Source organism: Pteropus medius, unplaced genomic scaffold (genome assembly GCF_902729225.1).
Source record: "Pteropus medius unplaced genomic scaffold, Ma_sr-lr_union100, whole genome shotgun sequence".
Taxonomy (NCBI): domain Eukaryota; kingdom Metazoa; phylum Chordata; class Mammalia; order Chiroptera; family Pteropodidae; genus Pteropus; species Pteropus medius.
Window position 1 is genome coordinate 13,999,328 of NW_024349803.1, and position 12,993 is coordinate 14,012,320.

The 12,993-nt window shown below is 49.0% G+C and overlaps 1 protein-coding gene across 1 annotated transcript in view; it reads left to right on the plus strand.

Annotated features, from left to right (window-relative positions):
• The window catches only part of FGD5 (FYVE, RhoGEF and PH domain containing 5), a 114,636-nt gene that overhangs the window by 89,542 nt on the left and 12,101 nt on the right, over positions 1–12,993 (plus strand). The window contains exons 12-18 of the mRNA XM_039837367.1: positions 779–847; positions 5,975–6,058; positions 8,452–8,531; positions 10,742–10,841; positions 11,194–11,331; positions 11,789–11,918; positions 12,761–12,891. Of these exons, the coding sequence (XP_039693301.1) occupies positions 779–847; positions 5,975–6,058; positions 8,452–8,531; positions 10,742–10,841; positions 11,194–11,331; positions 11,789–11,918; positions 12,761–12,891 (732 nt within the window). The remainder of the gene's footprint in view (positions 1–778; positions 848–5,974; positions 6,059–8,451; positions 8,532–10,741; positions 10,842–11,193; positions 11,332–11,788; positions 11,919–12,760; positions 12,892–12,993) is intronic.

Genomic DNA, 12,993 nt, shown 5'->3' on the forward strand with positions numbered 1-12,993 from the left:
GCCATTTGGGTTCGGGGTTTCCTGTGGTTCTCGTCACCTCCAATAAGAGACACCAAGTATTTTTAGTTGAGTCCAGTGTTGCTGGGAAGTCAGGAAAACCATCTCTCAAGAGCCACGATGTTGCATCTTAAAAATAACATTTTTCGAGAGATAAATTTACCCACTTTTAAGCTTCCAAGTGGAAGACATAAAACTAAGCTCAAAAATAGTAAAAAATGTGTTCATTATCTGATACACTCCATGAAGGACACAAGACAAAGAAACGAGAGATTGAGCTCAGGTGATTTTACTCAAAATTAGCAGGGATCTCACTGAGATTCTGTAACATCACATTTAGTGTTTTGGCCTGGGTTATCAGTTCAGTAAATATTTATTAAGCATCTCGTTTGTATCCTCCAGAATTAAGGAGGATAGAGCAACTGTTCACAGGTCTTCAGCTGTTTTAGCAAACCTTTAGAAGCTCTGTTCTGAATGGACTCTTGTGGCAGCAAACCAGAGGGAGAGTCATTGTTTGGACCACTCCGTGGCCAGAACAGTGTCTGGGGCTTGGTATACTTTGAGGTGGAACACTCCAGAAAGGCGGAGATACCTGTCTCCAAAGCCGCTGTCACATATACAAAGCATCTCTCGTAAGCTGGAAACTCCCCCAGTGAGCTGCTCTTTGGTCCTCTGAGAAGCATCATAATTTAAGTCTCCCACTCAAGGGCCTCCTCACACCCTCCTCTAGGAAAATAGAGGGCATCAGCCTGACCAGCGAGATCTGCTTCTCTCCCCACAGGAGTTTCTGAAGGAAGGGACACTCATGAAAGTAACAGGGAAAAACAGACGCCCACGGCACCTGTTCCTGGTAAGTACCTGGCCCCCAAACCAAGCCCCAGGACTGTCAAGTTCTGTGACATTTTCTAGGACCATTGTTCAAAGACAACTGGAAAGGAGCAGGGAAGACTAGAACAGAGCCAAATCTGTATAAAGAGGATCATTCTGTATAAATGAGCTTTCCAGAAAGCTGAGAGTTAACCTTGGAAGACACAACCCATCCCTCGTTTATTATTTCGGTGATTTTGAGTGGAATGGTGCCAAAATTTAACTACCCGCGTCATCTTAAATATCTTAAAACTGGAGTAACTCTTTGACCACCTTATCTAACACATGAGAAAAATCCAGAAGGAAGAGCTGACTTGGCCAGATCTCCTAGCAGGCTGGTGGCAGTGGCCTGGAAGGAACCGGGGCTGTGCCCCCAGTCCCGTGCTTTCTCCACTGTGCACAAATGAGATATAATGTAACATTTTTGATGATTTATGGCCATAGTCTGCAATACCAAAGGATGTCCAGGCCTATAATGTAGTAACATCTACCTAACTGGCTGTTGAGCTACAAGTAGCTCTTTACCCCAGTTCCACAGCCAACCGCCAAGTTGTTTTGCCTTTAAGTTCTTCTGTCTGCTGCGTGTAATTTTTCTCTCTGCTCTTTCACTTTTAACTGTCATTGCTTGTTACTCTCAGTCGTGGTTGTCCCTAACAGCCTTCTTACCCTTTGTTAGCATTATGTGCAAAGTAATAGTAAATAGGCCCTGAGTAAGTGTCTCAATTTCAGACATTTACTGAGCACCTCTTATGTGCTGGGTACTGGAAACCAAAAGACAAAAGTCACATGCTCTACCTTCAGCCTTCAGCATCTGCTGCAAATACCAAGTTATGAGAATGATATGGACAGAATTTAAGGGGGCCACGAAGCAAAAAGGAAGATCCAGAAGATTCAGCCAGGGAATAAAAAGGAGATGGACAGGAGCAGCAGCAGCCGCAGCTGACATTTATTGAATGTTTACTGGGTGCTACACACTGTGCTAAGTGTTTTCTGTGTTTCCTGGAGAAAATGACACCTGAGTTAAGCCTAGAAGGAAGGATAAGAGTTTGTCAGGTGGAGGAAGGAAGGGTGTTTTAGGAGTGGTAACAGCGTAAGCGAAGGATAGATATGTGAGAAGCGTGGTGTGTTTGGAGGACCTCTGTGTCTTGAGCAGCCTTTGCCTGGAGAGGGGCCCTTCCAACCATGAGTTAGGTCTACGCCAGGCCTCACATAGACCCTGTCCATAGAGGGGCCACTGAGGGCTGAATTCCAGAGAGAGCTAATGGTACTGAACAGGGAAATCCTGAGCGTGGCCAGAAAGTGTCATGTGCGGCAACCTCTCAGGGTTTGCTGGGCCTAGATGGCTTGTGTCCCAAGGCCCTGGCCGAGCCTCAGTAGGTTCCTCTGCATAGAGCATAAGGTGAATCAGCTTCAAAGTCTCTTCTCCCTCTTCTCCCTACTATCAGACATCTTTTACCTCCTGGGAGAACTCTTCACTCTGGCTGGTCGGTGTTTAGTGCAAGGGAGAGATTTGGCTACAGGCAAGAGATTACATCCTGGGGTCGGGAGAAACTTTGAAAGGGATCTAAGGGCCAAGCAGTGGTTGGTTCTGATTTGACTTCTTAAAAAGATTTGAACGACTCCCACAGATGTTTGAGTTCCTTTCTCTAAGTAGTTTTTTGACCTCTGCTTACATACCTGAAGTGACAGGAAGCTCACTGTCTGCTGTGACATTCGCTCTTTCTGAAGCTCTTTATCTGTCTCCTGTGTGCCAGGATCTGTGCTGGGCATGTGGACATGGCCCTTGCCCTGTTGTGAGTCTTGGAGTCCAGTGGGGGAAGCTGTCTTTGTTCCATGTTAGAGTCTAAATATTTGAAAACTCACTGAGAAGAAATCCATACCATTGAATTTAGAACATTTATGTGGTAATGAGCCAGACTGAGCTGGTTAGATCCTGACCTGACACTTATCGCCTCTGTAATCGTTAGACAAGGCACAGACATGTTTGAGCCTTGGGAGTCCCACAAAGACAGAGGAAATACCACACAGTGTGAGGAATTAAATGAGGCCCATAGCAGCCACTTACATGATAAGTTTCCTCCCTTTCTTCTGACAATTGCCCAATGGGACATAAGTCCTTCCTCTGCCTAGAGCTACAGAATTGTCAGTTCCCTCTGTCCCACCACAGCCCTATGGAGTGCTGGAGCCCACAACTTGGTCCCCCAAGATCTTACTTCTCCAGGATGAAAAAGGCATCCAGGATGGTGATGAGGAGCACAAGCTTTGGAGTCAGACAGACTGGATTCCCATCCCAGATCTGACACTTAATGGCTATAAGAGCCTCAGTGTCTTTCTCTTGTCAATGAGAGAAATAGTCTTTCCTGTAAATGAGTGAAGTGCATGAAGCAGCTGGAGCAGAGGGAGCTCCATCTTGGTTCTCCATCTGGCCACCTCCTCTGGCCATGCCCCTCTTACAAGGAACTTGAATGCCAGGCACAGACCCAGAGTCATGATCGTCTCCAGTCTATCTTCCTCCCTTGCTCCTTCCCCTCCTTCATCTCTCACCCTCCTTCCCCACCACCTTCTCTTTCCCTCTCCCATGCTCCCTTCAGCATCTAGTTGGCCCTTCATCGTAGCCTCTCTCACTCACTGATGACGAAATTCCTGGGTCTCTTATATTCCTTGTCATTATTAGTCCACAAGCCCCCTCAAGGGTCTGAACCTAGGTCCCCTTCTTCTCTCTGTCTCAGCCCAGGATCCTCCACTAAGTAGGTATTAATAACATCCACCGGAGGGATAGATGGCAGGACCATGATCACACAGGTTTTTGAGCCAGGACACCACGACAAACACCGAAGGAAGAAATTTTCTTCCTCATAAGGTGCCAGTTTCATAAAATAATCTTAACTTTAGAATAAATTCAGGGCGGTTGCCCACCATTGCCCAGGGGTTTCAGAGATGCTGTGAAGAGATTCCCAGCTCCAGGTGCTGGGTGGGGCTGCCCACTAAGGCTCATTGTTGTGAGAAATTCCCCCCTACTCCTCCGTGAAGAATTTCTCTTCCTTCCTCCAAATTGGGGCTGTAAAACACACAGCTTTGAAGAGGAAAGGAGGACCAATTAGGAGGCAGCCTGGTCCTGAACCCATCATAAAACCTCAGGGTGCTAATGGCAGTTGCCATGGCAGCAGGTGCTCAAGGGGCAGCCACAAAATGGCTGGGACTGCTCTGGTAAGTGATGCAGGCGAGTTCCTCAGAGTGGGCCCATGAGTGAGCCTCTATGCTGGGGTTTGGTCACTGTCCCCAGATGGGGTCGGGACCCACTGTGTGGCCACTCCAACACACCGCACATGAGTATACCAGAGGCATACCTGTGAGCTTTGTGACCTTAGGCAGGTTGTCCAGCCAGTCTGTGCCTCAGTTTCTCCCTCTGTGAAATGGAGATGATAATGATAGTGCCTGCCTGATGGGGTTGTTAGGGGCATGGACTGAAGTCATTCTTGTCAGGTGCTTAGCCCAGCACCTAGCACTGAGTGTCCAATGGATGTCATTATTAGAAGAGCAAAGCCAGAAGGGGCTTTGCAGGCTCCCCTACTCCATGAGTCAGCATGCCACCCGTTTTTGTTAATAAAGTTCAATTGGAACATAGCCTCACGCATTCATTTATAGATCTGTGGCTGCTTTGGGTCTACAATGGCTGAGTTGAATAGTTGTGACAGAGACTATATGACCCAAAGAGACTTAAATATTTACTATCTAGCCCTTTATAAAAATGTTTGTTGGCTCTGGTCTACTCCAGCTCCAGTTAGAGACAATGAGGCCCAGAGACAGTGGGTTTGCCTGGAGTCACACAGCAGGTCAGTGTCCCGGCCAAGAACTGATAGCACGAAAACTCATTCATTCTGTTCTCTCATCAGACTCTGTCTACAGGGAGAGGAAGTGTTAGTCCTGAGTTCTCACCCTGCTTCAAACCCCTGTTAAGTTCTCATAACACCCCTAGTTTATGTTGTCTTCTATGAGTAGAGGGCTCGCTCGGGGCCATTCTCTGAGCATCCATAATGAGGTAAGGGCAGAGATGGCCCTAAAATCGCAGTTGAGGAAGCTGAGGCTTAGAGAAGGAAACAGCTTGTCCACAGTCACACAGCAGCCATAGAACAGGGTCAGGATTGATAGCCCACAGACCACCCAGAGTGTGACGTCATCTTTTCAAACTGTAAACCTTTTAGCCAAACATAAACCCTCTCTTCTATGGAAGTGAAGTGACTTTCGTTACATTTCTTTCTGTCTACTATGCATGGGGGGTGGGGAGCTTCAGTTGTTCATTCAACAAATATTGAGCACCTACTAGGTCACTTTAGGTATAGCAGTGAACAGGACCCACCAGCTCCCTATCGTCAAGGACCTTCCTCCCTCTTTTCCTTCTTTCCTTAACTCTGCTTTATAGAGGCTTAATTTATATAGAGTAAAATGCATCAGTCTTAAGTGTACATGTCAGTGTGTATTGACAAATCTATATGGTCATGTAACCACTCTCTGGGTCAAGATATAGAACATTTCCAGCCCCCCAGAAAGTTCTCCTCTGCCTATTAACGGTCACTTTCCACCACCCACGTCCCAGGCAACCAATGGCCTGGTTTCTATCACTACAGATTAGTTTTGCCTGTTCTGGAACTTCACACATAGATGTTATCAAGCAATGTGTACTCTGTGTCTGACTTCTTTCTCTTAGCATGTTTTGAGATTCATCCATGTCATTGTATGTATCGTTGGTTCATTCCTTTTGATTGCTGTGTGGTATTCCACAGTATGGAGGCACCACAGTTCGTTTATCCACTCACCTGTTGACAGATGTTTGAGTTGTTTCCACTATTTGGCTATTATGAATAATACCTCTGTGCACATCCATGTACTTGACTTTCTGTGGCCACTGCTTGTATCTCTCTTGAGTATTTACCGGCAAGTAGAATTGTGGGGGAAGGGCTCCTGTTTTAGCCCAGGGTGGTTTTGTTCTCTTGCGGGGATCACTGGGGAATGCAGGATACCTCTGCACCAGTGCTCAGGGATCCTCCAGGACAGAAGGCCAGTGCAGCCTTCTGGAACCAAGACACAGCTGATGAGGTTTCCTTTTCTCCAGATGAGTGATGTGCTCCTGTACACATATCCCCAGAAGGATGGGAAGTACCGGCTGAAGAACACATTGGCGGTGGCCAGCATGAAGGTAAGCGCCTAAGTGATAGGCACTCTGGCTGGGGTGGGCCAGGGCAGACCCAAAGCAAAGAGGAGACAACATCCTTGCTTCTACGAGCTCACAGACCAGCTGGGAAGAGGGAGCCCCGAGGAAACAGCATTACGTTACGTTATGGGATATGCTGTAGGTAGTGGGGTGAGGGTAGCCGAGTCCCATAGAACAGCGATCCCTAACCTTTTTGGCACCAGGGACCAGTGCTGCTATGAGAACCTAATGCCTGATGATCTGAGGTGGAGCTGAGGGAGCGATGCTAGTGTGGGGAGCAAGTACAGGGGAAGCTTTGCTCACTTGCCTACCGTTCCCCTCCTGCTGTGCGGCCCGGTTCCTAACAGGCCGCGGACCAGTACTGGTCCATGGCCTGGGGGTTGGGGACCCCTGCCTTAGAGTGGATAATATGTGGACAGATGGGGAAGGGAGAAAAGGAAGGGAGGAGGAAAACTTGTAAGCAAGGGCTTGGAGGGAGAAAATAAGTGGGTATTTGGTACATTTTTTAAATTGTGGTAAATTATACATAAAATGTACCATTCTAACCATTCTTAAGTATACGATTCAGTGGCATTAAGTACGTTCACACTGTTGTGCAACCATTACCACTATCCATCTCCAGAACTTCTTCATCTTCCCAAACTGAAACTCCATACCCATCAAACACTAACTCTCCATGGCCCCCTCACCGAGCCCCTGACAACCACCATTCTATTTTGTATTTATGATTTTTTATATATTAAAATTTTTTATTATATGTTTCAGGTGTACAACATTATAATTTGATATCTGTGCACACTACAAAGCGATCACCTTCAAAAGTCTAGTTACTATCCATCACCGTGCCATTGACTTCCTTTACGCCTTCCATCCTCCCCACAAGCCCCGTCTCCTCTGATAACCACCGATCTGTCCTCTGTATCTATGAGTTTGTTTTTGTTTTGTTGGTTGGTTGGTTGGTTGGTTTTTAGATTCCACCTGTAGTGAAATCATATGTTATTTGTCTTTCTCCTTTGGACTTAAAATTTAACGTAGCATTATGCCCTCAAGGTCCATCCATGTTGTCACAAATGGCTGAGTAGTATTTTATTGTGTATATGTACCACGTTTTCTTTATCTGTTCATCCATTGATGGACACTTAGGTTGTTTCCACATCTTGGCTATTGTAAATAATGCTGCCATGAACATAGAGGTGCGGCTATCTTTCTGAGTTAGCATTTTCATATCGTTGGATAAATACCCAGAATTGGAATTGCTAGGTCATATTATAGTTCTATTCTTAATTTTAGAGGAATCTTCATACTGTTTTCCATAGTGGCTGCATCAATTTACAATCACCAGCTGTGCATGAGGGTTCCTTCTCTAGACACCTTATATAACTGTAGTCATACAGTATTTGTCCTTTTGTGACTGGCTTACTTCACTTAGCATAATGTCCTCAAGGTTCATCCATATAGTAGCATATGTCAGAGTTTCCTTCCTTTTTGTGGCTGAATAATATTCCATTGTGTGTATATATCACATTTTGTTTGTCCTTTCGTCCATGGATGGACACTTGGGTTTCTTCCACCTTTTGATTATAGCGAATAATGCTGCAGTGAACTTGAAGGTGCATATATCTGTTCAAGTGGCAAATATTTCTTAAACAAATATAAGAGAGATACCAGCCCAGCTGGACAGTCTCGTGAGTGAGGGCGGAGAGACAGGAAGGAAGGGGGCCGGGTGATGTGTGGCCTAACTCAGTGTAACTTCATCCTGAATAACAGGAATGGCTGGGAGCTGATGGGGAATCTTGAGGGCTTAACTCTTGAGAGCAGGAGGTTTTAGGAAATTAATTCTGGCTCAGTATGGTGATGGGGTCACAGAGGGGAACATTGAGATGAGAGAAGAGCCATAAGGGGCCTTTCTGGCTCCTAGAGGCTCTTTTACATGAGAAAAGGAAAGAAAGAAGCAGCTTTCTCAGTGAAGACCTTTGTTCACTTTTCAACCAAAGGTTCCACTGAGGAGCCAGTTGGACAAGGGAGTAGGAGAAAGTAGTCACTGATCAGGTAGTTGTGCAGCAGGATGGTACTCCTAGAGGCTGGGTCCTGAGAGGGATGCTTCATAGATTTCCTGGGGGCGGGTGGTGGCCAAGGACCATGGAGTCAGTCAGAGTCAGCATCCAGGCCCCCCATCACTCACACACACACACATGCGTGCACATGCACACACACACACGCACATGCACACGCACACACACACACACACACCCCACTCTGTGTCTCTGTGCATCTGAGGAAGCTCAGGCTCAGGGAGGGGCAGTGGCAGGACCAGGAGAAGAATCCAGTCTGGTGATTCTTCCCTGCCTCTGCGCTGAGGGGCATATGTTGGTTTCCAGGTCAGCCGCCCTGTGATGGAGAAAGTGCCCTATGCTCTGAAGATCGAGACTTCTGTGTCCTGCCTAATTCTATCTGCAAGGTATGGGAGGTGGGAAGAGGGAGGATCTGGGGATAAAGGGACAGTTTTACAGGTGGGAAAGTTTAGAATAACAAAGGCTGGGTGTGTCTTCTTTTTTAATTTGCCACCCTTTGACTCAAAGGACTTTTTTTCTTTTCAGTATTTCTTAACCTTTTTTTGGGTCACAGACCACTTTGAGAATCTGATGAAACTATGGCTCTCTCCCCCCAAAAAATATGCACGCACATAAAATTTTACATAGAATTTCAGGGGTTTCTAGAGCTCGTTTTAAAAATACAACAACAATAAATCTTATGGTTGTAAAACTACAGATTATTGGGTCTTCACAGCAACATGAAAAGTTAACGCGAGTAAAAAAAATGCATTGTGCACCTTAGTTCATAAAATGTCTGCTCTTAGGCTTTCGTGTCTGGAGAGAAAAATGATGAGTGGGCATTTATCATCTCCCGTTCCCTGGTTTAGGGTGTGGCCTTTCTCTCAGAACCATGTGTGTTTTCTCCAGGCCCTCAGGCTGCCCAGGGATCCCCCATCCCTGGCTTTAGGCAGAGCTTCCCCCTTCCCCACCACCCGCCCTCTCTCAAGGCAAGGCCAGCTTGCATCTGAAACCAGGGAGGTGTGGCTCCTGCCAGGGCCGAACTGGGCATGGTGGGGGTGGGACAGGGTTCCCAAGGCTTGTGTGTCTTCCCTCTCAGGTAGTGCATAACCCTGGGGTGGCAGCAGTGCCCTTCGTGTAAGGTGGAGGTTCTGGGTGTGACGTGGGATGTGCACACACTGACCCACGTGCTGTTTTGTAGATGCACTTGGTCATTAAACTTTTATTAGCTGCTCCTCAGTGCCCACTTCTGTGCTCAGGACACAAATGATTTAAGCTTCTATTTCCTTGGGAGGAGCCCACGTTCCGGGTAGGAGAGTTGTGAACTGGTTACAGTGCAGAACATAACTATATGTTATGATGACAAAAGTAAAATGCATTGGGCACAGGATGGTTCTCAGGCCCCTCCTCTGACCCTCAGCACCACCCACGGAGGTGGACCTTGCAGCTTCTCCTATGCATGGGGAGTTGAGGCCTAGAGAAGGGGTCACACAGCCATGTGAGGCAGAACTAGGGTTCAAACGCAGGACCATGTGACCCAGAGCACTTATTTACTACTATCTACTGCCTGAGGGGTAGAAGAAGCCTTGAAAATTCCAAGGGAAGACCACCCCATCTAGGAAAGTGAGGGGAGGCTTCCTTAAGGAGGTGATGTCTGGCTGGCTTCCATGGCCTCTCCTCCCCTCATCTCTAGGTAAAATCAGGGACATGAGGAGACCCAGAGTATGGTTTCCATTTGCCCAGCCACAAGGTGAGGATGATGACAGGCCAAGCTCAGCCCTTCAGGTGGGGCTGCCCATCTCTCTTAGGCAGGAGCACTGCCCTTGGGCCAGGGGCCTCAAGAAGCTACTGTCACTGACAGGCTGGTAACATTCCTGCTAACACAGATACTTTACACTTAAGCTTCCAGGAGACAGCAGGACCCATACATCTCCTTTTAGTGACGTGGCATCTGGCTGGCTGCCACCCTTTCTCCCTCCCGGGCCAAACTAGTCCCTTCTCTGGCGGAGGCTGCAAACTTAGTGCAGTGTGGGAGTGACACCTAGTGGGCCCTGTGAGAATTCCCACCCTGCTGCTGCTTCAGGCCCCCAGTGGCTATCGGCACGCAGAACACCTGCCACGCACAGAATTGGGAAGGGGAAGTAAACTCGTTGGATGAGTGAGTGTCTGGGAAGTTCTGTGGGAAAGTGTGGAGTTGGAGAGGCTGGGACCTTGGCTTTGCCAACTTCCGTCTATCCTTCTCCCCTTGCCCCCTGCCCACCCATCCTCCTGAAGTGTGGGCCCCTCGGAGTCTCCCTGACACCCTTTGGTTTGCATGAACAAAGTCTGTCCATATCCCACATGTCATTTCATCCTCACAGAAGCCCTTTGAGTCCAAGGAAGAGTGTCAACACTCTCATGTTACAGGTGAAAAAGCGGCCTTGGGGACAGCAGCATGCCCTGGCTGCCCCACTGGCAGATGGAGGTGCTGAGGTACAAGCCTAGGCCTGTCTGGCAGGTAGCCAGCACTTGTTAGTGGTATTTCAGACTCGAGAGGCTCAGGCCTGGGGGTGGGGGCAGGGGCCACAGGGAATTGGTCCCCTCGTGCACCTTCACTCACTCCAGCTCACGCTCACAGCTCCTGTGCAGAGCGGGATGAGTGGCATGGCTGTCTGAGCAGAGCCCTCCCTGAAGACTACAAGGCCCAGGCTCTGGCTGCCTTCCACCACAGCGTGGAGGTGAGTGGGGGCCCTGGGACCCACCTAACACCCGCCACACACCCAGGAGGACTTACAGCTCCTTCCCTCAGGGCACTGACTCCACCTCCTCCTCCCACCCTTCCCTACCACATTCCCACCCGACTAAAGGGCAGTCACTGTGCAACCCCAACCCAGGGCACAGCACCTCCAGTTGGCTCTGTTTCTAACCCAAGATCCGCTTCCTAGAGGATGTATGTGTGTGGGGTCGAGGTGGCGTGTCATAGAATTAGAATTCACCCTGCCCCACTCACATACACACCTCATACAGGAAAGGGGGCTCCCATCCAGCAGGTCTCCTGACCACGCTGCTCACCCCATTCCTTTGCTCTAGATAAGAGAGAGGCTGGGGGTCAGCCTGGGGGAGAGGCCCCCCACGTTGGTGCCTGTCACACACGTTATGATGTGCATGAACTGCGGCTGCGACTTCTCTCTCACCCTGAGACGTCATCACTGTCACGCCTGTGGCAAGGTGAGTCGCCCTCTCCAGGGGGAGTGTGTGCATGGGGGTGGCATGGGGTGGGGATTCAGGGGCATTCTGCAGTTACTGCGGACCAGCCCAGAGTGAGGCATGTTCAAACCAACCCTGAGAGGTAGGAATTATTAATCCTCATTTTACTGATGTCCTCAAACCACAGTTCCAAATCCCAGGCCTCTTCCATGACACCACCACACTCTCCAAAGAAAATCGTACCATACATGGTTATTATCCTCGGAGAGAAACTGTTCTGTCATGGTTAAGGGCTCATCAGAAAAACAGATAAGCTCTTCCACAGAAACTCTGCAGCTGCCCTGGAAAAGCAGGGGGACCCAACACAGTCCCTGGAGGAGGAAAGGGACAGGTAGACAGAGGAGAGAGGATGCTGGCCCTCCACACTTGCCAAGATGGTGAGAACCACTCTGACACATGTCCCCATCTGGGCCTGCAGATTGTGTGCCGTAACTGTTCGAGAAACAAGTACCCTCTGAAGTACCTCAAGGACCGGATGGCCAAGGTCTGCGACGGCTGCTACGGGGAGCTGAAGAAGAGGGGCGGGGACATCCCAGGCCTGATGAGAGGTAACCTAGGGACCACCCTCACCTTTCTTCCAAGTGACCCACAGGGCTTCTCCCTGGTCCATGGTTAGTGCTTGAAGCCACTCTCCTGGGAAGGCTTAGAACAAAAGCGACTCACAAGGAGGAGCCGGGGGGTTAAATTTATACCTGGGTCACCATTTCCCCAAATGCTGGTTCTGTGGAAAATTGTTAGGTGCTCCTAAAAGAAGAAGAGTTCTGTGGGCAGCCAAGTTTGGGAAATGGCTGTGTCAGTGCCTCTCAGTGACAGGAACAGTAAGCGAGGTGCTCATGTTGACTTCATTATAGCAGCCTTCTTTTCTTTTCGAGATTGTTCTGTAGGCCTATGTTCTGTGGGCCCTTTTTGGGATAAGAATTGTGAGATGGACAGCAGAGGAGTTCTGGGTCAGGAGAGGACTGAGGGCCCTCTGATAAAGGCTCCTGAGGATGCTGAGCAGGCTCTTGAGAGACTGTGCTTGGGGACAGACTTTGCTCAAGCAGAGTTGGGCCAGATGGAAAGCAGGTGTATCCTGGGCCTAAAACCAGAGTTCTCCGTGGTGCCACTGAGGCCATCAGAGAAGACAGCCCAACCCCAGCCTCCTTGGGACCTGGAGAAGAGGAGATAGCCAGCATCCAGGAAAAGCCTTCCCTCCCATCCCCCAGGGCCTCTGTGTGGGCAGAAGGGAGTATGGCCATCTTTCTGGCCACACTTAAACCCCATGGGAGGCTAGTTCCCATCTCGGGAGGGACCTAGAGCTCTGATTTACAAGAAGTGGCGTGCCAAAGCAAGATGCGCGCCTGCCATGGGGACACTCACCTCTCTCCCCCGTGACTCGTTTTGGTTACAGAGCGGCCCGTGAGCATGAGTTTCCCCCTGTCATCTCCCCGCTTTTCGAGCAGTGCCTTCTCATCCGTCTTCCACAACATCAACCCCTCAACCTTCAAGAAGCAAAAGAAAGTCCCTTCGGCCCTGACCGAGGTAAGGCAGGTGGGGCTGCCTACATGGAGAGGCAGGAGATTTGGAAGGCTTCATGATCATCTTCAGTGGACAGGGTCAGATTCCCCTGCCCCACCTCTTTGG